The 26,914-nt window shown below is 42.8% G+C and overlaps 1 protein-coding gene across 4 annotated transcripts in view; it reads right to left on the bottom strand.

Annotated features, from left to right (window-relative positions):
* The window catches only part of CRTC1 (CREB regulated transcription coactivator 1), a 321,207-nt gene that overhangs the window by 245,208 nt on the left and 49,085 nt on the right, over window positions 1–26,914 (bottom strand). For all 4 annotated transcript variants that reach the window (XM_073596085.1, XM_073596104.1, XM_073596094.1 and 1 more), the window contains exon 2: window positions 6,673–6,789. In XM_073596085.1, coding sequence (XP_073452186.1) covers window positions 6,673–6,789 — 117 coding nt within the window. The remainder of the gene's footprint in view (window positions 1–6,672; window positions 6,790–26,914) is intronic.

Raw genomic sequence — 26,914 nt, 5'->3', positions numbered from 1 at the left:
CCCATACATGGTTCAAATCTCGGCCGGACTCTGCTAAACCAGCCGAGATTCTAAGCATCTATGGCTGAATTAACCTTGCTGATAGCATACAAGAGGTTTGGATCTAAAGGAAGATGTTCAGACACTTCAGGTCCAGGACAGGGCAAATGCCACTCAGGATTTCAGAACCATGAACAATTTGGATTAAAAACCCTGAAACCTTTCCCCTGCAGGCACAAGAAGAATTACTCATGAGATGAGCAACTGCTGAAAAGCAGCATGAAGAACCACCAGCCTCTGAGAGGAAGGCGGCAGATTTGAAGGCAGGAGGCGGTGGCAGAGAGCAAAAATTTGAAAAGTAGAATTTGGTGTGTTCAAAGCAGAAACGGGGCATCACAGGTTGTTGGGTATGGGACTGCGTAGCCACAGACTGGCGAGGGTACACGTGAGCATCCGAACTGGACCAGATGACCTGGTCTGATGAAACATGTTTTCTTTAACATCATCGTGTGGATGGCTGGGTGTGTGTGCGTTGCTTACCTGGGAAAAAGATGGCATCAGGATGCAGTGTGGGAAGAAGGCAAGTCGGCGGAGGCAGTGTGATGCTTTGGGCAGTGTTCTGTTGGAAAACTTTGGGTGCCTACCTAAAAAGTGTTGCTGACCAAAAAGACATCCCTTCGTGGAAAAGGAATTCCCCAATGACAGTGGCCTCTTTCAGCAAGATATTGCATCCTACCACCCTGCAAGAAATGGTTTGAGAAACACAAAATGTTTGAGGTGTTTACTTAGCCTCCAAATTATCCAGATCTTAATCCAATCGAGCATCTGTGGGATGTACTGGAAAAACAAGTCCAATACATGGAGGCCCCACCTTGCAACTTACAGGACTTAGGCCTCTTGCACACTGCAGCTTGAAAAAGCTCAGTACAGCTTATTTTTTTTTACCAAGCTAAAATACAGGCCATTAATTGTAATGTGTCTATGCACACAGGCGTGTAAACAAGCACCGTATTCTTCAGTAAAAATATAGAAAAATCTGCATTTTTGGTCAGTAATTAACACCTCATGTGTGCATTTGCAGGTATATGTGCACATTCATGCACAAATGTCCATTAACATATTGCGAACGCGACAATAACGTGCTTGCATGCGCAAATTTGTGCAAATGCATACAAAAAGTAACGGATGAAAAAAATAGATGCTCAAAACAGGAGTATGGTGTGCAAGAGGCCTTAAAGAATATACGAGTGTCCCATTGTATAACTAAGCGATTAGTGTCCTGGGAGAATTTTTAGACAACTGTCTTTTGTTATTATACGGAAAGTGTGGATAGATAAACAGTATACACACCAAATCAGCCTCCATTAATCAGACTTTTTTTTCTAGCACATTTATCAGATGCCCAATTGGATTGAGATCTGGAGAATTTAGAGGCCAAGTCAACACCTCAAACTCATTGTTGTTGTTCCTCAAACCATTCTTCAATACATCAGACCAGGCCACCGTCTTCTCCTGCTCACGTGTCCATTGTCAGAGTTTTTGGCTGTAGACACGGCTCAGCATGGGCACCCTGACCCATTTGTGGTTACACAACACCATATGCAACAACCTGCCATGCACTGTGTGTTCTGACACCTTTCTATCGGAACAAGCATTAATTGTTTCAGCAATTTGAGCTACAATAGCTCTATTAGTTTACACCTCAAGAGCCAGCCTTCGCACCCCACGTGCAACAACGAGCCTTGGTCGCCAATGGCAGTCACTAGTTTTCCTTTCTTGGAACACTTTCGGTAGGTCCTGAGCACTGCAGACTGGAAATATCCCACAAGAGCTGTACTTTAACAAGATAATCAATGTTACCCGTCAGTGGTCATAATATTATGATGCAATTTAATATATATATATATATATATATATATATATATATATATATATATATATATATATATATATATATATATATATATATATATACATACACACATACACACACACACATATATACACACACACACACACACACACATACACATATATACACACACACATATATACATATACATACACACACACATACATACAGTGGGGGCGGAAAGTATTCAGACCCCCTTAAATTTTTCACTCTTTGTTATATTGCAGCCATTTGCTAAAATAATTTAAGTTAATTTTTTCCTCATTAATGTACACACAGCACCCCATATTGACAGAAACACACAGGATTGTTGACATTTTTGCAGATTAAAAAAGAAAAACTGAAATATCACATGGTCCTAAGTATTCAGACCCTTTGCTGTGACACTCATATTTAACTCAGGTGCTGTCCATTTCTTCTGATCATCCTTGAGATGGTTCTATACCTTCATATGAGTCCAGCTGTGTTGATTAGGAAAGCCACACACCTGTCTATATAAGACCTTACAGCTCACAGTGCATGTCAGAGCAAATGAGAATCATGAGGTCAAAGGAACTGCCTGAAGAGCTCAGAGAGAATTGTGGCAAGGCACAGATCTGGCCAAGGTAACAAAAAAATGTCTGCTGCACTTAAGGTTCCTAAGAGCACAGTGGCCTCCATGATCCTTAAATGGAAGACGTTTGGGACAACCAGAACCCTTCCTAGAGCTGTCCGTCAGACCAAACTGAGCTATCGGGGGAGAAGAGTCTTGGTGAGAGAGGTAAAGAAAAACCCAAAGATCACTGTCGCTGAGCTCCAGAGATGCAGTCGGGAGATGGGAGAAAGTTGTAGAAAGTCAACCATCACTGCAGCCCTCCACCAATCAGGGCTTTATGGCAGAGTGGCCTGACAGAAGCCTCTCCTCGGTGCAAGACACATGAAAGTCCACATGGAGTTTGCTAAAAAAAAAAACACCTGAAGGACTCCAAGATGGAGAGAAATAAGATTCTCTGGTCTGATGAGACCAAGATAGAACTTTTTGGCCTTAATTCTAAAAGGTATGTGTGGAGAAAACCAGGCACTGCTCATCACCTGTCCAATACAGTCCCAATAGTGAAGCATGGTGGTGGCAGCACCATGCTGTGGGGGTGTTTTTCAGCTGCAGGGACAGGACGACTGGTTGCAATCGAGGGAAAGATGAACGCGGCCAAGTACAGGGATATCCTGGACGAAAACCTTCTCCAGAGTGCTCAGGACCTCAGACTAGGCCGAAGGTTTACCTTCCAACAAGACAATGACCCTAAGCACACAGCTAAAATAACGAAGGAATGGCTTCACAACTTCATGGCTGTTCTTGAATGGCCCAGCTGGAGCCCTGACTTAAACCCAATTGAGTATCTCTGGAGAGACCTAAAAATGGCTGTCCACCAACGTTTACCATCCAACCCGACAGAACTGGAGAGGATCTACAATGAGGAAGGGCAGAGGATCTCCAAATCCAGGTGTGAAAAACTTGTTGCATCTTTCCCAAAAAGACTCAGGGTTGTATTAGATCAAAAGGGTGCTTCTACTAAATACTGAGCAATGGGTCTGAATACTTAGGACCATGTGATATTTCAGTTTTTCTTTAATAAATCTGCAAAAACGTCAACAATTCTGTGTTTTTCTGTCACTATGGGGTGCTGTGTGTACATTGAGGAAAAAAAATAAACTTAAATAATTTTAGCAAATGGCTGCAATATAACAAAGAGTGAAAAATTTAAGGGGGTCTGAATACTTTCCGTCCCCACTGTGTATATATATATATATATATACACACACACACATATACATACACACATACATTTACTTCGTAAGATTACACCCCCGAGGGGGTCTTTAGATACTGGGTCACAATTGCATGGATCGCCACTGCCCTGGACCTCTAGCACTCTGCTGCTAACGCCAACATGCTGCACACATTGTACGAAGGAGGAGCATCTAATGCAGGATGCAGTGCCTGAAGCGACTTTACCGGTCGGCTCTTCCATCATTTTGGTGTGGTCTGGGTACAGTCCCAGTGGCATGCCTGGGAGTACCATTCTGAAAGCTGCATAAAATGAGGAGAGAAGAAAAAAAGGAGCATCCATCGCCTAAGGACACTGGGGGTTACATGGGGTCCTTACAGTTTTTGGGGTTTTTTTTGCCAGTGTCCAATTACCTGAAGGTAAAAACATTTAACTTAAGTGCCTGTGTCCTGTACAATCAAGAAACATATACAGCGCTTTTAAAAAGTATTCATACCCCTTGAAATTTCCCACATTTTGTCATGTTACAACCAAAAACTTAAAATGTATTTGTTTGGGATTTTATGTAATAGACCAACACAAAGTGGCACATAATTGTGAAGTGGAAGGAGAATGAGAAATGGTTTTCAAATTTTTATACAAATAAATATCTCAAAAGTGTGGCGTCCACTTGTATTCAGCCCCCCCCCTCAAGCAATACTTTGCAGAACCACCTTTCACTGCAATTACAGCAGAAAGTCTTTTTGGGGATGTCTCTACCAGCATTGCACATCTAGAATGAAAATTTTGCCCATTCTACTTAGCAAAATAGCTCAAGCTCTCTCAGATTGGATGGATGGAGAGTGGATGGAGAGTGTCTGAACAGCAATTTTCAACTCTTGCCATAGATTCTCAATTGGATTTAGGTCTGGGCTTTGACTGGGTCATTCTAACACATGAATATGCTTTGATCTAAACCATTCCATTGTAGCTCTGGCCGAATGTTTAAGGTCGTTGTCCTGCTGCCACCACGTTTCACGGTGGGGATGGAGTGTTCAGGGTGATGTGCAGTGATAGTTTTTCACCACACATAGCATTTTTCTTTTTAGGCCAAAAAGTTCAATTTTGGTCTCATCTGACCAGAGCACCTTCTTCCACGTTTGCTTTGTCCCCCACATGGCTTCTTGCAAACTGCAAATGGGACTTCTTATGGCTTTTTTCTTGTCACTCTTCCATAAAGGCCAGGATTTGTGGAGTGCACGACTAATAGTTGTCCTGTGAACAGATTCTCCCACCTGAGCTGTGGATCTTTGCAGCTCATCCAGAGTAACCATGGGACTCTTGGCTGCTTCTCTGATTAATGCTCTCCTTGCCCGGCCTGTTAGTTTAGGTGGATGGCCATGTCTTGGTAGGTTTGCAGTTGTGCCATACTCTTTCCATTTTCGAATGATGGATTGAACAATGCTTCGTGAGATGTTCAAAGCTTGGGGTACTTTTTTTTTTTTTTTTTATATAACCTAACCCTGCTTTAAACTTGTCCACAATTTTATCCCTGACCTGTCTGGTGTGTTCCTTGGCCTTTGTGATGCTGGTTCCCACTGACTGCAGGTTAAAAATCGTGCGAGTTCAGCTGAACTCACACGATTTCAAACCGGCAATGCAGTCCGACTTCGGGGGCGTATCGACAGACATCTGTGCGGGTTCATGCACAGATGTCTATTCAAATCACCTCCAAAGTCGCCAAAAGTAGTACATGAACAACTTTTGGGAATCAGTGTGGAGGCGCCAACAAAGTCGGCGTCGCTCCGATTCGGACAGTGCTATTTCCAGCAATAGCCGATTTGGCATGAGATTTGACATGCCAAATCACCTGATGTGAACGTGGGCTTAGGGGGGGGCTGAAATCAAATGCATGCTGCACTTTTCAGATATATGGTTGCTGACCTCCTGTAGAAAAGGTACTGGTTGCTTACAGTCTGTGACTTCAATACTTGGAGAGATACACAACAGGAATCACCAACAGCAACTGTAGTCAATCTTGCTGCAAACATTCACATCTATTGGTATATGCCTTTATCTGTATCAAAGGTAAACTGGGTACTGATATCACCCCCCCCCCCCCCCCCGCCATTATTCTTTTCCAGACATGTACCCCGTGGCCTGGTCAGTTAATCAGCCTTGGAATTGCAATCCTTGAGACCATTTGTGATACCAGCCCCAGTTACTTTCTTTATATAAATATTTTGCAGGCTTGTTTTACCTGCCTGAATTTTCTTGGAAAATTCTTCTTCTTGAAAAAAAAAAAAAATAGGTAAATAATATTTATCCATGCTATTTTTGCTCTTTAAAACATGTTTAAAAGGGCTGGTTTACACCAGAATGCAGTGCAGAAAGGCGTAATTCCCACACACACCGCATGTCAGCGTGCTGACCTTACGATCTGCATGCAGGTGCCAATATTGTGCATTGCTCCCCAAATGCACATTGCAAACTGTGCGTTTGTGGGCACTAAATTGCACTGCACTGAAGTATTATGAAGCGCGTTTTGAAAAAGTAGTGCAAGCAGGTCTAGTGCGTTTTGTAGACCATTCCAATGAACGTACCACGTGGGAGTCACGCGGGAACCCGTATTTTCCTGTGAGATCCCAGAGTGAACAGGCCCTAAAGCTTTTGTGGGTTGTGAAGGCAGAAAAAAAAAAAAAAAAAAAAAAAAAACCTGGGTCCTGAAGGTGGTTATGATTCTATACGTTCTCCAGCCTGGTTAAACCTCACGTCTTTGTTGCTCTTGTGTGTTTATTTCTGCTAACTTGATATTCACTAGAAAGTGTTTAAATCCGATTCCTTATACCCAGTAGTTCCAGTGATGATCCTCTCTGCCTGTAGCGCATTTTATATGAGAGGGGTTTAAGTTTTCTTCTCAGAACTTTTGTTTTTAATTTAATGGACAGAATAGAATATTATAACAGAAAGGCAATGAACGGTAAATGGACACACACACACACACACACACACACACACGCAAATAAACATACTCACCTGAAAAGGCAGGTCAATAGAATTGTTCCCAATTTGATTGACGTTTGGCAGAGACCCTCCATAGTACTGCCCACGGCTTTGTCCCAACTGCAAATATTGGGTCTTCTGTAGCTGTAACTAAAATTGACATTCATCACTAAGGTGCAGTGAGCATTCAAACCAAATGCTAAAATTCACTGACCCTAATTGTACTTTTACCCAAACCTGATGAGACTTAAAAGAAAGCTACTGATATTATCAAAAAGGTGAAGATTCTAGGGCATTCAGATGGGTCTGTGTGTTTATAAGATTTTATACGTTATACTTAAATTTCCTGGCATTTTTCCGCACCCAGGAAGCGTTCTGTACAGCCTGCCATACAAGTGAATGGCTGTACGCAGCCATACTCGATGCTTCTTTGTGCCAGTGTTTACCCGCACGTGTCCAAGGCATGTCCCAAATACGAGACTTCAGCGTTCGGGAAATATGTCTTGTGGATGAATACCAACAGACAGGAGTACTGGTATTCATTGTATGGCAAGTTGTATGTGGTACAGATGGCTTTCTGGGTGTGGGAAAATCTCAAATGTGCATGAACTCTTTGTGGTTATAAGTAAAACAGGAGCAGCAAAAAAATTATAATATATATATATATATATATTAATTACACACACCAAATGTTCAGAATGTTATATTCGTATTTCACAAAGAACTCATTTACATCAGAGAAACCATATGCAACATAACTTTTAATGAATGAATGTTTATGGTCCTTGTGTTATTACCAGGCTACAAAGAATTAATAAGCCAACAGTGACATGAAAAAAAGAATAAAAAACACATAAAAATGATCTATGGCTAATTACAGATATTGCACCTTGGGAAAGCAAGGGGAACATGAAAAACAACTTGGACAAAATACTGGGCATATTTCAATGTTTTCAGTTAATAATAAGTCAGTTGTGTGATGTGGTCGACCTTTTTTTTTGTCATTTATCAAACACGCTATGCTTTGAAATTGGTTTTCAAGATTTGTGCAAATCAGATGTAATTACAGCAGCAGGATTCTGGGAAAAATGAGAATCACTATTTTTTTTGCTTAGAATAAAGATGATTCTCGCGGCATAACAGCATCTTTCACATTATACAAAACAATTGCGCTAACTTTAATGAATTTAAAAAAAAAAAAGAAAAAAAACAAACACTAAAGTGTATTTTTTTCCCCAAAAATTTGCATTTGAAAGACCGCTGCTCAAATACAGTGTGGCATTAAATATTGCAACAACTGCCATTTTATTCTCTATGGTATTGCTAGAAATTTATACATATATATATATATATATATATATATATATATATATATATATATATATATATATATATATATATATATATATATATATATTTTCCGAGTAATTTTTTAGCAAAAAATAATTATTTTAACTTGAAACCAACAAGTGTCAGAAAAAGGTTTAGTCTTTAAGTGGTTAATCTTCCCTCATTTACAGACCGAAGTTCATTCCTTTGATCTAAAGAACAAAAGGTTACAATGTTTATAGTTAGCTCAGGCTCAAAATAAGCTCTCTAGCAGAATGTATCAGTTAGAGATAAGACAAATCATTTAACATTAGCAGGGGTAATTAACTAGTTACGGACCACCTGCCGTTATTTTACGTCGCTATTTTTGAAGAGGGATACCGTTATGGTAGCAGCTAGCTACCATAACCCTGGTATACTCTTCTTCAGCGGGCGGTCCGCTTCAAGATAAAAAACGGTCTCTGCGGCGGATTAGTCGTGAGATCACTTTTATCGGTGGCGGCAGAGGCGCCCCCCCTCCTGCCGCTCTCCGGTGCCCTCCGCCGGAGCAGTCGGTAGCAGCAGACGCGATCGGATCCTCTCCCTAGCCTGACATGGAGACAAGTGAGGGGGAAGATGGCCCCCACCCGTCTCCATATCATTGCAGGACGGAAGTGACGTTTTGATGCCCAAAGCTCTTAAAAAGGGACTTTTTTTTATATTATTTATTGCATTTTAGTGTAAATATGAGATCTGAGATCTTTTTGACCCCAGATCTCATACTTAGAGGTCCCGTCATGCTTTTTTTCTATTAGTGATGTTTACATTCCTTGTAATAGGAATAAAAGTGACATTTTTTTTTTAAAGAACAGTGTAAAAAAAAAAAAAAAAAAAAAAGTAGAATAAATAAGAAAAATAAAAAAATTTTTAAAAACGCACCCAATCCCTCCGAGCTCACGTGCAAAAGCGAATGCATACGTGAGCAGCGCCCACATATGAAAACGGTGTTCAAATCGCACATGTGATGTATCACCGTGATCGTTAGAGCAATAATTCTAGTGCTAGACCTCCTCTAACTCAAAACATGCAACCTGTAGAATATTTTTTAAACGTCGCCTATGGAGATTTTTAAAAGGATAAAAAAAGTTTTCGCCATTCCAAGAGCGGGGGCGCAACTTTGAAGCGTGACATGTTGGGTATCAGTTTACTCGGCGTAACATTATCTTTCACAATATAAAAAAAAAAATTGGGCTAACTTTACTGTTGTCTTATTTTTTAAATTTAAAAAAAAGTGAATTTTTTCCCCCAAAAAAAGCGCTTCTAAGGCCTATGTGCAAATACAGTGTGACAAAAAGTATTGCAACGACCGACATTTTATTCTCTAGGGTGTTAGAAAAAATATATATATAATGTTTAGGGGTTCGAAGTGATTTTCTAGCAAAAATAACAGTTTTTAACTTGTAAACACCAAATCTCAGAGGCTCAGTCCTCAAGTGGTTAAAGTGTTCAGCTTTTATGCTAAACCATTATCCCAAAAAGAAAACAAAGTTTGCTGTAACCGCTTATAAAGTAGTACACTAATACTACACCAAAAGAAGCACCTGAACATTTTCAAAAGTTTTACTGCACCATGTTGCCTTGATGTGAATAAGCATTATGGAGAATGTGATTTACAACGTCATGAATTGGAGCACAATGACAGTTGCAGGAGAAAAACACATTAGTGTGTACGTGACCTAAGGGTCCTTTTTACAAGAGAGTCAGTAATGTCACAAAAACTAGTAAAAAAAATAAATAAATAAACACACATGGAAACCTAAACCTTTTTACATTCGTTTGTGTATCTGTCCTCAGTTCACATCAGTATAAATCTGTTATTCAACAACTTAAAACAAGTGTCACATAGATGGACAAAAGTATAAAGGAAAAATCATTTTCTTGCCAAGGCGCCGTTCACACCAGAACATTCCATGCAGGTCTCCAGCAACGTGGCCAAAATGCACTGCAGTTGCGATCTGCTGCGAGTATCAATGTTAAGTTGCCAATATCCCAAACACAGCTTCCAAACAGTGTGTTTGGCAGCACCAGATCACATGGTACAGGAGTGCCATGTGATCCGGTTTCAGCAAGTTTCCAAAAGTAGTGAATTTCGGGGTGGTGTACAACAATTTGAAACCATTCACAAAAAGAATAAAACGCACCACACTGAACGGCATGTATATCGGCCCCAAAAAATTAACATCCGTCCGTTTAGGTCTACAAGAACAGAAAAGGTTGCAAACGTCTGTTTTTCTCTGCGGACATGGGGTGTAATCGTGTTACATAGTTGGCGAGGTTGAAAAAAAAAAAAAAAAAAAAAAAAAAAAAGACACAGGTCCATCAAGTTCAACCTATGTGTTCGTGTGTGTGTGTGTGCGCGTTTACGTTAATGATACATTGCATACCCCTGTATGTGGTGGTCGTCAAGGTGCCCATCTAATAGCTTTTTGAATTTATCGATGCTCCCTGCTGATACCACTGCTTGTGGAAGAGAATTCCACATCCTTACCGCTCTAACAGTAAAGAACTCGCTACGCAGTTTAAGGTTAAAACATTTCTCTACCAATTTTAGTGAATGGCCACGTGTCTTATTAAATTCCCTTTCATTGAAAAGTTTTTTTCCGTATGCTAAGGTCACCAGTATGGTATTTGTATATTGATATCATATCCTCTCTCAAATGTCTCCCATCCAAAAGAGAATAAGTTCAATGCTTGTAGCCTTTCCCCATAGCGGAGATCCTCCAGTCCCTTATTACTTCCTGGCACTGCATGTCAATGCTGAGCCTGTCATCTACCAAGACCCCCAGGTCCTTTTCCATCCTAGATTCCCCCAGAGCTTCTTACCCCTAGCGAGTAATTTGCATTCATATTTTTGGCCCTACACTAAACCTAATTTGCCATGTAGTTGTCACCCCATTAATTTGCTTAGGTCTTCTTGCAAGGTTTCCACATGCTGCGGAGAAGTTATTACCCTGTTTAGCTTTGTATTGTCCGCAAATAGTGATTAAACTGTTTATCCCATCCTCCAGGTCGTTTATGAATAAATTAAACAGGATTGGTCCCAGCACAGAACCCTGGGGGACCCCACTTTCCACACCAGACCATTCTGAGTACTCCCCATTTATGACCACCCTCTGGACTCGCCCCCGTAGCCAGTTTTCAATCCATATACTCACCCTATGGTCCATGCAGACAGACCTCAGTTTGTACAGTAAACTTTTGTGTGGAACTGTATCGAATACCTTTGCAAAATCCAGATACACCACATCTATGGCCTTCCTTTATCTAGATGGCAACTCACCTCCTCATAGAAGGTTAATAGATTGGTTTGGCAAGAACGATTCTTCATGAATCCATGCTGATTACTGCTAATGATACTGTTTACATTACTAAAATCTTGTATATAGTTCCCTTATCATCCCCTCCAAGCTTGCAGACTATTGATGTTAAAGCTAATTGGTCTGTAATTCCCAGAGATATATCTTGGTTCTTTAACCACTTGCCGACCAGCTCATACAGATATACTGCGGCAGGTTGGCAGCGCTGCGCGGATTGCCGCTCCTGTACGGTGGCGGGTGCGCACGCTGCGCTCACGCTGCCGGGTCTTACGCACTATAGAGATGTAAAATTCCTGGAAATTTTGAAGCTCTGAAAAAAAGCCGTTTTTTTGGGGGGGGGGGGGGAATGAAATTTTCAGAAAAATTGAAAAAAATGCTACATTAGCACTTTGTCTTTTTAAGACTGAAAGTCATTCTGTTACTTTAGGAACATAAAATATGACTATGGACAATTTGACTTGGCGTAAAATTATCACAACTAGCATATTAAAAATATAGTGCAGCCAAACAATTATCACACAGAATTTACTTTTTTATACTATTTATTTGTAACAAAGGGAGCAACAATCTCCTGAACTGCTTACTAGTTCATGTGGAACAGTCAAAAAGCCTCCACAAAACAATTTTCAAAACCAAAAAAGTAACAATTTTTCATATTTCCTCTCCACAGTATTAAATAAAAATAAGAACCCCATTCTCATAAAAAGAATTGAAGATGGGGGAAGTGTTAAGAAGAGAGTGGGACTAAGTTTCAATGGACATTTAATCAATCATTTTCTGAGCTGAAATTGTCAGTATCCGTCTCTGCTTCTGTAGCTACTCTTTTTTGTCTGTCATCACAATTAGGAACCTCTAAAAACTTGAGGTTTGACCGGACCGGTTCTTGTTACAATAGCAGCACAGCACCTCCTAAAGGAAGAAATGCTTACTGTTCTTGCATTGGAGGGTTCAGTTTGTTACCTAGGACTTGCTTGTCCTCACTTTTTTTTTTAGAAATGATTTTGAAAATATTTGAACACCCTGTCTTAAAATATTTTATTCATCATGTTAAAATAAAATATTCCACAATTTTTTTTTTTTTTTCAATTTTTCCATTTTTAAAAAACAAAAAAAAAACAAAAAAGCCTTCAAGGAAAAAAAAAAGTTTTTCCGGGCCTTCACATCTCTATGTAACGCACATCGCCGCCATTTATAGTAAAAACAATAAAAGTCCCTAAATCTATCCCATAGTTTGTAGACATAACTTTTGCGCAAACCAATCAACATACACCTATTGCAATTTTTTTACCAAAAATATGTAGAATATATATCGGCCTAAGCTGATGAATATTTTTTTAATATTTTTTGGGATATGTATTATAGCAAAAAAAAAAAAAAAATTGTTTATCAAAATTGTCGCTGTGTTTATTAAAAATTAATTTTTAATTATTATTATGCATAAATATTTTTTTTTTTTTTTAATTTAAAAAAAAAAAAAGTGGTGATCAAATACCACCAAAAGAAAGCTCTATTTGTTGTGTTTGGGTGCATGACTTATCCCGTCGCACCCTGATGCAAAGCAGGACATTACACCCCCTCTTGGAATCCTTACGCACAGCTGACATGTATAGATGGGGGTTCCCCTTCAGCCTTCATGCAGGAAGAGATGGTAAATCTGCCACCCTACGCTCTAAAGGCAACCTCCTGCGCTGTCGCAACTGAATCGGGAACCTGTGGACTTCCCGGACTGGAGATACTCCCTGGATGTCCAAATAATACCAGCACCCCAACCCTGGCAACAAGCCGGCCCAATCAGAACTCAAGGAACCACAAGCGCTCTTCTTCCGCAGCTGCAAGACAGGCGTCCCTTGCTGGTGACGGAGTCATTTCCACACCCCACTACAGCCTTATTGCTAGCCCATTGACTGCCTCTGGACTTGCCCGCTGCCTAAAAATGGCTTCTCAAGTTACACATGCACTAAGGGTGTGATTCCCAGTTCTTCTGATTGAAGCCAGTTTTTACTATACCCATTGCACATTGGCGACTTAACTGCGAGGCTGCTCGAGGGCAACACCACTTCAGTACCCCTTTCATCCGGGGTCCCGACATGCCAACTCCCTGGAAAACTACCGCTTTAACTCCTGTGAGGAGCAGGAACTTCCTGGCTTTCTATGTCTGATCACGTACCCCACATAGGACAACCCATATTGGGTATTAGCCCAGATATGGGCATCTTGCCTCACTCAGATGGCCCCCCCTAATGTTAGGAGGGCTGTACAAGTCAGGCAAGCAGTTAAGGGTAAACTCACATTCGCCCTTGGATGTCTTAGTGGGCCAGAACTACAAGTTATGTTTACTTTATGTTATGGCAACTTCTTTTTTTCTCACCCCCATTTTTTTTTTAATCTCCCCCCTCTACTTCACCACTTTCTTCTTCGCTCAGAAGGTAGAACTGCTCTCACCTGGTTCAGCTTGTCCGAGATGGTCATCTGGACAACCCTCCCTCGATGCAACATGGCTACGGTTAAGGTAGTGTCATATAATGTACATGGTATGTGCTCACCCAACAAACGCAATAGGCTATGGTTAGAATTGAGACAACTGGAGGGCACAAGTGCTGTTTCTGCAGGAGACCCATTTTACCGATTCCTCACTCACAAAACTACCCACCCACCTCTTCTCACAATGGTACATGAGCAACTCCCCAAAACCTAAATCCAGAGGCACGGCCATAGCTATACATAAGAATTGCCAGTTTCAACCCTCCGATCACTGAGTGGACCCTCAGGGGCACTATGTGTTCCTGAAGGGTACCATTAAGGGCCAAAAGGTACACATTCGCTATTGTGTATTCACCTAATGCCCAACAAGTTACGTTTATTGACCAAGTCCTCACCAATCTGGCAGACTTTCGGGTGGTAGGCTAATCCTAGGAGGGGATTTTAATGTTAGCCCTGACCCCTTCCTGGATACTTCTGCGAACAGATCAACCCACTCACATGCATTCTTAAGGCACTTCCGTAAGACCCTCCAGGGACATACCTTGGTGTACTGCTGGAGAGCACTACATGCCTCACAGAAGGACTTCAGCTATTATTCTAGCATCCACTAGAATAGACCTATTTCTAGTAGGTCAGAGATCACTTGACTTGCTGCTAGGCGCCACTATCGACCAGATCACTATCTCTGACTATGCCTCAGTAACCCTCAAGCTCTCACTATCCCAAGCCATGGCCAAAACAAGGTCCTGGAAATTAAATGAGAACTTGCTAGACGATTTGGGGGTGGTGGTGGGGGTATGGGAGACTCTGCCCCACTACTTTGCAGAAAATGCCAATAGCGAGGTCAGTGATGGCATTCTATGGGAGGGACACAAGGCAGTCGTTCGAGGCACCCTTATTGCACTAGGTGCCAAAATATAAAAAAAAACTATTAGGTCTCTCCCTGCTGGAAAAAGCCCTGGACCTGATGGCTTCACCAGGGCATATTATTTAAAAAGTTCTTTGATAAGCTTCGGGGCCCTCTCTGTACCCTCCTCAACTACCTAGCAACCAACAGGCATCTTCCACAAGAGACCTCGCTGGCACACATCACAGTGCTCCCAAAAGAGGGAAAGGACCCCACCCTACCACAGAGTTATCACCCAATCTCCCTACTTAATACAGATATTAAGATATTCTCTAAAATTATTGCCAACCGCCTTAAAAGACCTTCTACCTGAGATGATACATGCTGACCAGACGGGTTTCATAGTGGGAAGGGAAGCCAGAAACAACTCTGTTAGGGCCCTCCAGCTTATCCACTTGGCGCGCACGCGCGATCGAATGCCTCCTTACCTGATTCAGTCTACGGACGCGGAGAAGGCATTCGATCACATGGACTGGAACTTCCTTAACGCTGTACTACAGAGAACGGGTTTAGACCCGCATATGTTACACTGGATTTCAGCGCTTTACATGACCCCTATTGCCCAGGTTAAGGTGAAGGAGGCCTCTCTACAGCATTCCCTATCTGGAACGGCAGGGATGCCCGCTTTCGCCCCTTCTATTCGCACTGGTCTTGGAACTGCTGCTGTTACACTGGATTTCAGCGCTTTACATGACCCCTATTGCCCAGGTTAAGGTGAAGGAGGCCTCTCTACAGCATTCCCTATCTGGAACGGCAGGGATGCCCGCTTTCGCCCCTTCTATTCGCACTGGTCTTGGAACTGCTGCTGCAGAGGGTCCGATCCAACCCGAGCATCAGAGGGGTGCAGGTAGGCTCCCTTGAGCATAAACTTTCTGCCTACACAGACGACGTCCTGTTTCGTGTAGTGGATCCCCTTGTCTCATTGCCGAACCCGATGGGAGAATTGACTGCCTACGGAGAGGTATCCAACTTTCGCATAAACCTCACCAAATCCGAGATCCTGACAATCTCTGTCCCTCCGCCACCGGCAGCCTCCCTGAAAGGATCTTTTTCTTTCACATGGTCATCCCCCTCTACGAGATACCTAGGCTTACAGATCGACCCGACTCTCTATACCAGGGATCCTCAAACTACGGCCCTCCAGCTGTTGCAGAACTACACGTCCCATGAGGCATTGTAAAGCTCTGACATTCACAGACATGACTAGAAATGATGGGAATTTAGTTCCTGAACAACTGGAGGGCCGTAGTTTGAAGACCCCTGCTCTATACACTCACAATTACGCCCCCTACTTAAGAAGATCTGTCAAGATCTGCAATCCTGGGACAAAGTGTCCTTTACATGGGTTGGCCAGACAAAAATCCTAAAAATGACGATACTGCCCCACATCTTTTTCCTCCTACAGATGGTACCTGTGCATTTACCTAAGCACTTTTTTTTTACAGAACTCCGCAGCCTCTTCATTAAGTTTGTATGGGGTGACAAGAGACCACGTCTTACCATGGAGATGCTACAAAGATCTAAGCTAAAGGGGGATCTGGGCATACCTAATGTATTTCAATACTACCAGGCGATCGCACTGCAGCGTATCTTTAACTGAAGATTCCACACACCCCTTAAGTTATGGGTTACCCAGGAAAAAACAATGGTAGGCCGAGATTTGTCCTACGCATCATGGGTCCACGCGAGAGATAGAGGGCTCTCTGACTGGGTATCCCCACTAACAGTAAACTCCCTGAGGATATGGGACAGTGTCCATTTAGCATTGGCACCATGGACATCCTCACTGGCTCCTATAAGCGAGTACCCATGGTTTTCCCCCCCGGGGAGCGGGTGGCCTTCCTCATAACCTGGGCAAGCGATGGGGTTGTTAGCCTGGCAAGATTTGTAGAAGGTAGCTCGTTGATTCCACTTACCACCATATGGGAGCGGTACGGTGGCTTCCCCTTTTATTTCTGGAGGCACCGTTAACTAGAGACTTTCATAGCCAAATGCCACAGAAACGCACAGCTTAGGACAACCCTAACTGAATTTGAATGTACATGGGCAGCTGATGCCCATCTGCCCCACAGGATTTTGGCTCTGTATAGGATGCTAGAGACAGCAACACCCAGCCCCAAGCCCCTTTATGTAAAAGAATGGGAACGGGACCTCCATTGTGAATTCACAGAAGAGCAGCTACACCATCTGTATCGACTGACTCACGAGTTCAATAGATTCTAGGACCCTAGAAAACAGTTATAAGATCTTATCGAGATGGTATAGGGTACCCACTACCCTGGCTAGAATTTTCCCCTCTGCTGGGGGTGTGAAATGAAGGGAACATTCCTCCATATTTGGTGGCAATGCCTATTGCTAACACCGTTCTGGTCTATGGTTGGTAAACACATATCAGATGTTTTGGGTATAGATTTCCCAGCTCCGCCAAAACATTTTTTGCTACACCCCCCCCCCCCCTTTATGCCTATGTCTCGCTACAAGCGAAGTGCTCTCCCCCACCTCCTTAATGCAGCAAAACGCCTTATAACAATACACTGGAAAAGCTTGCATATTCCAAACGAGCTCAATTGGTTGAGGAAGGCAGGGGAGATCATGGAATCAGAGAGCTGTCTCGCTACCTATAAAAAGATACCCGTGAGCGCATTTACATGGGCAACTTGAAAAAAAACACGTACATGACACAACCATAGCCTCAACTAGTTTAGACGTTGACTTACTTACCTTAGCAGATCCTTCCTTTGGGAGACTTGTCCAGGCGAACCATCTTCCAACGACTAATGGCTCTACATAAAAAGGGCCCAACCCATCAGCGAACCCGGTGAGAATTCTCCTTTACATCACTCTCCTTCCCTATTTTTCTCCTACTTTTTTTCCTCCCCCTTTTTCTTCTTGGTGTGTTTTTTCTTTTTAACACCGTTAGTATACCTGTGTACCCGTCTTCGAGTTACCTGAATGGTCTCCTGGTGTTTGGCTGGTCTAGGTACCTCAAGTTCACCTATGATGTTTAAGCTATGCGAGTCATATATGCAATAACTCTAGACCTTATGCTTGCAAGCACCCTACCCTCTTCCAGTAAGGGAGAGAGGCTTGTCCATATAGATCGAATGTCTGGGACAAGAAGGGTGCTTTTATAACTACAACAAATTGATGTCTCCCTGTTGATATGGTTGTCCATATTGGGACCATGCTAAATGTACTCCCTGTCCCCCCCCTTGTCATTAACAACTTGCCGCCCGCCATATAGCAAAATGACATCGGCAAAGTGGTTGTGCTCTCCTGACCAGACATCATATGACATCTTTCAGGATAACAAGGAGCTTCGCGCATCACGGCGATCGTTGTTGCGGTGTGTCAGTCTGACGATCTAGGTAAAGAGTGTCTGACAGAGACTCTTTACCACAAGATCAGCCTTGTCTGAACACAGCTGATCACGGTGTAAACAGGAACAGCCATTGATCGGATTTTCCTCACTCGCATCTGTCAGGCACGAGTATAGGAGAGCCGATCGGCTGCTCTCCTGGCGGGGGTGAGGGTCTGTGCTGATTATCAGCGCGGTCCCCGCCAAGGATGCCCACACTGGACCACCAGGGATGCCAGCCAGTGTCCACAATGGATGCCCATCAGTGATGCCCATCCGTGCCGCCCATCCATGATGGCCATCCGTGCCGCCCCATCAGTGAAGGAGAAAACTTACTTATTAATCAAAGTTTTGTAACAGAAATTTCTAAATTTTCGGTCTTTTTTTGTTTAGCAGAAAATAAAAATCCCAGAGGTAATCAAATACCACCAAAAGAAAGCTCTATTTGTGGGAAAAAAATGCTTAAGGGGGCAAATCCTTCCAGGGCTGAAGTGGTTAAATATGTAAAAACTAGGGATGCTCTGAAATTTTGGCTGCCGAAAAGAAAATTATGTTTTCAGCACAGTGCCGATATATTGCCGATAATGGAGCCGAAAATGGGGCGAGGCCTCACCCCTGGCATCACCCATTGCGGGGGTGTATCTCCGTGTATGTACACTTTTGATCAGAGTCATTTGGGTAGTTTCTGTTGTGATTATGATTTAACCACTTCCCGACCGCCGCACGACTATATACGTCCTAAGTTTGAACGGGGATATCGTTGTTATGGCAGCAGCTAGCTGCCATAACCCCGGTATCCCCGTTTTCGTGCGGCGGCCGGCTTTCAGATAAAAGTGGTCCCAGCGGCGGATTCGCCGCGAGATCACTTTTATTGGTGGCGGGAGAGGGCCCCCCCCCCTCCCGCCGCGATCCGGTGCCCTCCGCCGCTTACCGGAGCCGTCGGTAGCGGCGGAGGCGATCGCGTCCTCTGCCGTTGTGTGTCAGGAGACGAGTGAGGCCAAGATGGCGCTCACTCGTCTCCAAGATACTGCTGGGCGGAAGCGACGTCAAAACGTCACTTCCGTCCACGCCTCTTAAAGGCATATTTTTTCAAATGTCATTTTTCTAAATTACTTTTTTTTTTTTATTGCATTTTAGTGTAAATATGAGATCTGAGGTCTTTTTGACCCCAGATCTCATATTTAAGAGGTCCTGCCATGCTTTTTTCTATTACAAGGGATGTTTACATTCCTTGTAATAGGAATAAAAGTGACACAATTTTTTTTTTTTTTTAAACAGTGTAAAAATAAATAAAATATTTTAAAATAAATAATAAAAAAAAAATTTTTTAAAACCCCCCTGTCCCGACGAGCTCGCGCGCAGAAGCGAACGCATACGCGAGTAGCACCCGCATATGAAAACGGTGGTCAAACCACACATGTGAGGTATCACAGCGACCGGTAGAGCGAGAGCAATAATTCTAGCCCTAGACCTCCTCTGTAGCGCAAAATATGCAACCTGTAGAGTTTTTTAAACGTCGCCTATGGAGATTTTTGAGGGTAAAAGTTTGACGCCATTCCACGAGCGGGCGCAATTTTCAAGCATGACATGTTGGGTATCAATTTACTTGGCGTAACATTATATTTCACAATATTAAAAAAAAATTGGGATAACTTTACTGTTGTTTTATTTTTTTATTCAAAAAAAGTGAATTTTTTCCAAAAAAAGTGCGCTTATAAGACCGCTGCGCAAATACGGTGCAAAAAAAAGTATTGCAATGACCGCCATTGTATTCTCTAGGGTGTTAGAAGAAAAACCATATATAATGTTTGGGGGTTCTAAGTAATTTTCTAGCAGAAAAACCTGTTTTAAACTTGTAAACACCTAAAATCCAAAACGAGGCTGGTCCTTAAGTGGTTAAAAAGAGTAAACACATTTGACTGATAAATGGATTCAGCCAAACAATAACCATAAGTGAAAAATGTTTTTGTGTTATTCTCTGAAAAAAATGGCCAAGAAATCATTCTGCCTGGGTATGTAAACGTATGAGCACAACTGTACATGCATTGTGGTGTAGTCTGGATCAGTCTGAAAAGCCTACAGATCCGAACTGAACATCTATGTGACAGGGCCCTAAAATTTTACTCCAGGCAAACAGATGTCTTACCTGCCAAAGGGTTTGTACTTCTGTCCATTCAGTTTTGAAATGAACACAACTCTGTCACATCTGATTTTTCTATACTGAAGTTCTAAAACACCTATTTAGGTCTTTTACCCGCACCCACACTGTGACTGATTGGCTCCTTCTGCTGCTTTTTTCTTTCCCTAGTCTAATCTGTGCTGTAAAGGTACAGCAGGAGGCTGACCCACAGTGATAAAATGGAAGCGATTTACCTTTTAGGACAGATGGATGGGAAAAATGAAAAAGCAGGACAGAAGGGATGAAAAAAAAAGGAAGGGTGATTAGATAGAATGTTCTGCCTTAGCTCAACAGAAACCAAGTCAACATTTATGTTAGCTATGGAAAAAAAAAAAAAAAAAAAAAAAAGCACCCGCTCTGCCCTGCACAATACAGAACTTCATGCCGACCCTTATCACAGGCAAAAGTATTTGCATCACCTCAGACCGCAGTAACTCCCCCTAGTTATGTTAGCCACATCAAACACTAAAAGCACATGCTTTACCTTTACCAGACACCTAGACAGCCTTTCAAGGCAGTCACATAAAAAACCTACAGCTTTGCAAACTCAACGGAGTTCACCATGTCATAAAAAACAAACCACACAAGACTAACAGAGCCTTGATAGAACCATAACCAGGCAACTATAAATTATGCCACTCATTACATGGATGCTATATTTACATCATAAAACTTATGGCCACTATGGTGGAGATACCAAAATATCAAAGCTTTAACTGTCAAATACAACCTCAATTCAAATAAAAGTTGGGACACAGAGTAAAATCTAAACTGCCCTTAACCACATGCCAACCAGCCGCCGCAGTTGTACTGCAGAAGAATGGCACGGCTGGGCGAAGCGACGTTATGCAACATCGCTTTGCCCTGCGGCCACTAGGGGGGGCGCGCCCCCCATCCCCCCCCGAGTTGATGCAAGTGCCCGGCGGGCTCCCGCGATCACCGCTGACACACGGAGAACCGGGATCTGTGTGTGTAAAACAGGTTCGGATTCTCTGTGGGGAGAAGAGACAGATCGTCTGTTCATACAGAGTGTGAACAGCGATCGGTCATCTCCCCTGCACAGTCCCCTCCCACCTTTAGTTAGAACACAAACTAGGGAACGCATTAACCCCTTGATCGCCCCCTAGTGTTAACTCCTTCCCTGCCAGTATATTTTTATAGTAAATCAATGCATTTTCTATAGCATTGATCGCTGTATTAATGCCAAATGGTCCCAAAAATGTGTCAAAATCGTTTGATGTGTCCGCTATAATGTTGCAGTCCCAAAAAAAAAAAAAAAAAAAAAAAAAAAACACACTATGCCCTATTTTGTAGACGCTACAACTTTTGCGCAAACCAATCAATACACGCTTATTGTGATTTTTTACCAAAAATATGAAGAAGAATACATATCGCCCTAAACTGAGTAAAAAAAAAAATAGGGTTTTTTTATATATTTTTGGGGGATATTTATTACAGCAAAAAATGTTTAAAAAAATGCGTTTTTTTCAAATTTTTCGCTTTTGGTTTATAGCGCAAAAAATAAAAACCGCAGAGGTGATCAAATACCACCAAAAGAAAGCTCCATTTGTGGAAAAAAAAACGTCAGTTTTGGTTGGGTGCAACATCGCATGACCACGCAATTGTCATTCAAAGCGTCGCAGTGCCGAATCGCAAAAAGTGCTCTGGTCAGGAAGGGGGTAAAATCTTCCGGGGCTGAAGCGGTTAAAGAAGAAGTCCAGCCTGAGTTTCTCCCATGGGTCACAGGAGTGCAATTAGTTTTGCACTCCTGTGACCAGTTTTTAGCTGAGATCCTGAGACGGCCGGCTCCCTGCCTCTCCACAACTCAGAGCTCCAATGAGCATGGAGGAGCAGAGAGGAGAGTTGCTGATAGACAGTCAGCAGATCTCCGGTCTGGGATCTGTGAGAACCAAGCAATCGGCAGTGTTCGATGGCTCAATTCTCAGTGTAGAGACGCCGGGGGACAGAAGCAGCATCGGTCTGATGCTGCATCCACCTAAGGCTACTTTTACACTGAGGCGTTTTACAGGCGCTACAGCACTAAAAAATAATGTCTGCATAGCGCCTCTAAAGAACCTCTCCTGTCTCTCCAGTGGGGCAGCACCACCAAACCTTTGTGGGCGATTTTAACCTTTTCGGCCACTAAAGGGGGTTAAAACCGCCCCGCTATCGGCCGAATAGCGCAGCTAAAACGACGGTAAAGCGTCACTAAAAATAGCGCTGCTTTACCGCCGGCACCCGCCCCAGTGTGAAATTAGCCTTAGTTAAAAAAAAAAAAAAAAAAAAAAGGGGGGGGGGTGAATACTTCTTTTGAACTGTTAGGTATGCAGAGGCAATGTAAGAATTTTAGCTTTGATATACAAACGCAATTCCAAAAAAGTTGAGAAGCGGTGTAAAATCTGCATAAAAACGGAATGCAATGATTTGCAAATCTCATAAATCTATATTTTATTCATAATGGAGAAACAGATGAAATGGTTAAAAACTGAGAAAATGTACCATTTTAAGGGAAAAAAAAAAAAATGGGGTAAATTTTGAAATTTACGGCAGGAAGAGGTCTCAAAAAAGGGGTAAAGCTCCATGTACCACTAGCATTTTTTTCTCTCTTAGAAGCTAAAAAGTCCTATTTGTCCATGCACATGACTTTAGGCTATTTGCATTTTTTTGAGCTTCAGCTTCTAGGAGCAGGAAAAAAAAAAAAAAATATTTTTGTAGTCTTAGCTTTTTTCCAGCAGAAACGCTCCTACACGCTACTAAATGTTAATTACCTAATACATTTTCCCCTTTTACTGTAAAAACACTAACAAAGTGCTAATAATCCTAAACGCCCCTAAAATGCAACTACAAAAAGCTATTACCAGCGTTTTTTATCCACCAATTTTTACAGTATTTTTTTTTTTTTTTTTAAAGCTAAAAAAACAGCTGAACTCACACAATTTTATACCCGCATGTCAGTCCGACTTCGGAGGTCAATTTCAGAGACATCTGTGCCAGTTGCTGCAAAGATGTCCATAAAAAAAAAAAAAAAAAAAATCGCACCTCGAAGTCGCCAAAAGTAGTACAGGAACTACTTTTGGGAATCGCTGTGGTGCCGTACCGATTCGTACGGTGCCATTGCCGGCAATAGCTGCCGATTTGGCATGTGATTTGACATGCCAAATTGCATCAATGTGAACCTAGGGTAAAGCAGAACTTCCCATGTAACAATTTGATAATGATATATCACCACAAATACCTATATGGAACAAAACAAAAATACTTTTTTTAATTTTTGCTTTGTTCCGTATTAGGTATTTGTGATGTGTGTTTTTTTTTTTTTGTTACACATATACAAACAAGCAAAAAAAAAAACACCCTTTAAATTCAATAAAGGTTGTTTGACTGAAAATAAATGATAAAAAAATGCACATTGTAAATGTAATGTAAATTGCCTCCAGCATTGCTTGCTGAAGCTCAGAGCCCTGAGCAGCAGTAAATCATAAAGTGGAACTAAACCCATTGATTTAACGGTTTAAAAAAAAAAAAAAGTTAACTTCCTGGATTGCCAGGATTGCCAAGGGTCACATTTACTCGTGTCCTCAAGCAAACTGTCAAACCATCAAATGGCTGGTGTCATAACTGATCACATGTGCAGCATCATGGCAGTTGCAGATCAAAACAGAAGCAGCTTCCTTGGCTGTAAAGGATAGGAGGATCTAATTCTGCTTTAACCTCTTCACAACCACGCTATAGCCGAATGACGGCTACAGTGTGATCGCACATTTTTGGGAAGGCATGTATTCATGTCCTCCCATGATCGTGCTTCCTGCGAGCCCCCTGCAGAGCGCATCGGGAGTGCTTAATGATCACTGTCCTTCGAACAGAGCAGATCACAGATCGGGGTATAGCGCCAAGCACAGCAGCTCTTTATCATGGGACCAGCTGTGTCTGATCACAGTGTAAACAGGATTTGCCAGTTATCTGCAGTCCTCTCCTCACGCTGACCACGCATGAGCAGAGGAAAGCCAGTAAATGGCCAGTGTGAAAGGGGACATCTACACTGAAAATGAGTACCGCCGCCCATGATCAGTGCACATCAGTGAAAGAGAAAATCTACAAATTTACAAAATTTTATAACAAAGAAAAAAATTTTTCAGAAAGGTTCAGTCTTTTTTCGTTTGTTTAGCAGAGAATTAAAAACCCAAGTGGTGATTAAATACCATCAAAAGAAAGCTCTATTAAAAAAAAAACGATAAACATTTTGTTTGGGTACAGTGTTGCATGACCAGGCAATTGTCATTTAAAGTGTGACAGCACTGAAAGCTGAAAATTGGCATGGGCAGGAAGGGGGTTAAAGTACCTAGCAGGCAAGCGATTAAAACTCACAGATCAGCCTCTACAAATTCAGCAGTGCCTAAAAATGGAGAGCAACCGAGCATGTGCAGAGTGGGTGAGACAGTATTATTGGATTTTAAACAGTAAAAGGCACTTATTTTTAATGTTTTACATAGCTATACCTGCAGAAGGGGCCAGCCCGAAGTGATCTTGCAGGACTTCATATTCTGACTAAAGTTCCACTCTAACCGCTTGCCGTCCGTCATATGACGGCCAGGCAGCATGGCTCTCGTTCTGGGAGGGCATCATATGACGCCCTGCCCTTTAAACAGGGAATGCGCGTGATCATGTGCGCGCATCCCTGTACCTTCGGTGGCGGCGTGTCACGGAGACAACGCTCGCTACCGAGGGGGGTGAACAGCCATTGGGCATGGCTGTTTACCACATGATCGGCCATCATGAAGTCACGGCCGATGACAGATGGTACCACCCCCATTGTGCACGGCGCATGCACGCAATCGGGAGCACGCCGCGCGTTGTCGGTGGCGGCGTGTTCCCGGGAACACTGCTCGTCACTGACGATGGTGAAGAGCTATTGGCCGGCGGCTGTTTACCACATGATCGGCTGTGATCCTTTCACAGCCAATCACTAAATGTAAACACAGAGCAGTAACTAGCTGTTACCAGCTCTTCTCTCCTCACACACGGTTTCCAGTGTGAGGAGAGAAGAGCCAGGAGCAGTGAGTTACCGATCTGTGTCTGTATTGTACTGCACCAAGAACACCACTTGTCTCATCGCCCCCCCATTGACATCTGTCACCCCCATAAAGTGCACTTGTCACATAAGCGACTGCCATCAGTGACCGTCAGTGGTGCACATGTCACCCATCCATGACCATCAGCCATCACCCGTCTGTGACCGTCACCTGTCACCGTCCGTGGCCTGTCAGTGAACGTCACCTGCCACCCATCTCACAGCCCATCATTGACCATCACCTGCCACACAGGCATCAGAGTCATGTCCAAAAAAGTTTACAACAGTGAGGAGGCGTTCCAGATCCTCTCCACGACTGATGAGAGCAACGGGCAGTTCTCATCAGATTCCAATTCTGATTCCGAATCAAATTCGGCATTTGAACCGAATAGTGAATCGGCAAATGATTCGGAGGAAGAATGGGTCTCTCCTAAAAGGGCACGGCACTCTGGAAACCAGGATTATATTCCCAGGCCCAGTACCAGCACTGCCGCCAGCAATAGGCCCCAAGAACAAATTCCCAGGCCCAGTACCAGCGCTGCTGCCAGCAATAGGTCCCAGGAACAAATCCCCAGACCCAGTACCAGTGCTGCCACATCACGCCTGAGTACCAGTACAGGAAATTCAAATCCCCCAAACTACTGGAGTGTCATGTCCCCCAAGAGCCAGGGCCTCTACGTATATGTCAGATGGTTTTGCCAACCCAACATGGCTGCCATCCGACTCGGGATCATCAATTATTCCCCCTTTCACAGCACAGCCAGGTGTGCAGGCCAACACCCAAAATTTCTCAGATTGATTGCTTTCATCTGTTTTTGCCGGACACTTTGCTGCAATTCATTGTGGACCAGACAAATTTGTATGCCCAGCAGTATATTGCCAACAACCCACAATTTTCCTATGTCCGTCCGTTTAAGTGGAGAGATCTGAATTTGGAGGAGTTCAAATTGTTTATGGGCCTCACAAAAAAAAAAAAAAAATGAAGGACATGCCTATTGGTCCACCAACCCCATCCACAACATGCCCATTTATTCTGCTGTAATGGCCAGGTCCCGATAAGAAATAATGCGTTTTCTTCATTTTAGCGACAACTTCCAGTACCCTCCCCGCAATCATCCAAATTACGACAAATTATATAAACTTCGCCCACTGATAGAGTTCTGTAAATTGTTGGGAAAAGAAATTTATGTCCCCCATCAGAATATATGGGTTGAGGAGTCCCTGGTACCCTTTTCAGGCTGGCTAGGAATAAAGCAATATATTCCTAGCAAAAGGGCCAGATACGGAGTAAAATTATACAAGCCCTGTGAGAGCCACGGGATATTTGTATGTGTTCCGCATATATGAAGGAAAAGATTCCCAGCGCCAGCCCCCTGAGTGTCCGGCCTACATGGGCACAACTGGAAAGATTGTATGGGACTTGGCATACCCACTTCCGAACAAAGGATATCACATATACCTTGACGATTTCTACACTGGCTTGCCCCTTTTCAAACACCTATACATTGCAAAACCCCTGGCCTGCAGATCCTCCAGGAAAATTAGGAAGGGCTTCCCACAATCTCTAGCAAACAAAAAGCTGCTAAGGAGCACTGAG

The sequence above is a fragment of the Aquarana catesbeiana genome, linkage group LG01, assembly GCF_042186555.1.
Source record: "Aquarana catesbeiana isolate 2022-GZ linkage group LG01, ASM4218655v1, whole genome shotgun sequence".
NCBI lineage: Eukaryota > Metazoa > Chordata > Amphibia > Anura > Ranidae > Aquarana > Aquarana catesbeiana.
This window is presented reverse-complemented; position numbering and strand designations above follow the sequence as displayed.